Genomic DNA, 1,952 nt, shown 5'->3' on the forward strand with positions numbered 1-1,952 from the left:
ACATACATACACAGAGTAGGTACATATACTAGAAACAGGCTTTGTTTATGAAGCCAAACACATACACACACAGAGTAGGTACATATACTAGAAACAGGCTTTGTTTATGAAGCCAAACACATACACACACAGAGTAGGTACATATTATAGCCTGTTTCTATTATATGTACCTACTCTGTGTGTGTATGTGTTTGGTTTCATAAACAAAGCCTGTTTCTGTGTGTTGCTTTTCTGTATATACGTACATATATGTAGTATATGAAAGAATCATAAGTCAGGTGTGGAAGAAACTTGCTTCTAATAAATGTTTGGTTTCATAAACAGAGCCTGTTTCTATTATATGTACCTACTCTGTGTGTGTATGTGTTTGGTTTCATAAACAGGTGTGTGTAGTTTGTATATTTTACTGACACTGTTAAATGTTAAAGTAGAGATGGATTTATAAAGTATGTGCTCGTTAGAGGGTTAATTAGCAATCCCAGGGTAACAAGAATTAATGGTTTTAAACAACGTTTAAATAATAACAGTTAACTTGGATGATTTTGTATCACTTTAGGAAAAGTTGGTCATCAGTTCTTCCAGAACAAGCATGTAGTTGTCAGTACCATTCCTTTTCAACATCTCCGAATCACTGTAAATGTATGTATTGGTCAAGTTGTGATGTACTGCAGGAGTACTCTGCTCTTTATAAGTTGAACCAATAAAAAGCTTGGATTAGTCAGATGCTTGCAAAAAATGAAATGACTTTTTCCACTATGTTGCTTTTCTGTATATACATACATATATGAAAGAATCATAATTCAGGTGTGGAAGAAACTTACTTCTAATAAATGTTTGGTTTCATAAACAGAGCCTGTTTCTATTATATGTATCTACTCTCTCTCTGTTTGTGTGTTTGGTTTCATAAACAGAGCCTGTTTCTATTATATGTACTTACTCTCTCTGTGTGTGCATGTGTTTGGTTTCATAAACAGAGCCTGTTTCTAGTATATGTACTTACTCTCTCTGTGTGTGCATGTGTTTGGTTTCATAAACAAAGCCTGTTTCTAGTATATGTACCTACTCTCTCTCTGTTTGTGTGTTGCTTTTCTGTATATACATACATATATGAAAGAATCATAATTCAGGTGTGGAAGAAACTTACTTCTAATAAATGTTTGGTTTCATAAACAGAGCCTGTTTCTATTATATGTACCTACTCTCTCTCTGTTTACACACACCTTCAATTAATGCTCTGTGTTACTGAAGTTATATACTTCATAATAAGATAAACATTACTAAATACTAAAACAAGTAGCTGTGCAAAACATCGTAATATTAAAATATGAAACTTAATAGTAATTCCGTTTTTACTTCCAACGTAAAAGTAAAATTCTTTGATATATTCTTCAGCCAGAGTAATCGTGATAAAATTTAGTTGAATGAACGGCAACTGCCCCCACCCCCAGCTGAAAGGGCAAGCATGTTTGGTGGGATAGGGGTTTGTCCAGGTAGGAGAAAAAAGAAAAACTTAATGGAAAGAAATCATTTCAACCCAAACCAGAAAGGAATTATGGAAGTCATAATAATAGCTGCTTAATCATAAAATATGTACACAAAGTTATTACCTCGGCATGCTCTAGAAACAATATGTACACAATGTTAATACCTCGGCATGCTCTAGAAACAATATGTACACAAAGTTAATACCTCGGCATGCTCTAGAAACAATATGTACACAAAGTTAATACCTTGACATGCTCTAGAAACAATATGTACACAATGTTAATACCTCGACATGCTCTAGAAACAATATGTACACAAACTTAATACCTTGGCATGATCTAGAAACAATATGTACACAAAGTTAATACCTCGGCATGCTCTAGAAACAATATGTACACAAAGTTAATACCTCGGCATGCTCTAGAAACAATATGTACACAAAGTTAAGACCTCGGCATGCTCTAGAA

At 33.9% G+C, this 1,952-nt stretch overlaps 1 protein-coding gene across 1 annotated transcript in view; it reads left to right on the plus strand.

The window, feature by feature from the left end:
• Positions 1–546: 546 nt before the first annotated feature.
• Positions 547–1,952, plus strand: part of LOC106476705 (AN1-type zinc finger protein 6-like) — a gene marked incomplete at its 5' end in the record, with an annotated part of 5,850 nt that continues 4,444 nt past the window's right edge. The window contains one exon of the mRNA XM_013937339.2: positions 547–639. Within this exon, the coding sequence (XP_013792793.2) occupies positions 547–639 (93 nt within the window). The remainder of the gene's footprint in view (positions 640–1,952) is intronic.

This window comes from Limulus polyphemus, unplaced genomic scaffold, assembly GCF_000517525.1.
Source record: "Limulus polyphemus unplaced genomic scaffold, Limulus_polyphemus-2.1.2 Scaffold11296, whole genome shotgun sequence".
NCBI lineage: Eukaryota > Metazoa > Arthropoda > Merostomata > Xiphosura > Limulidae > Limulus > Limulus polyphemus.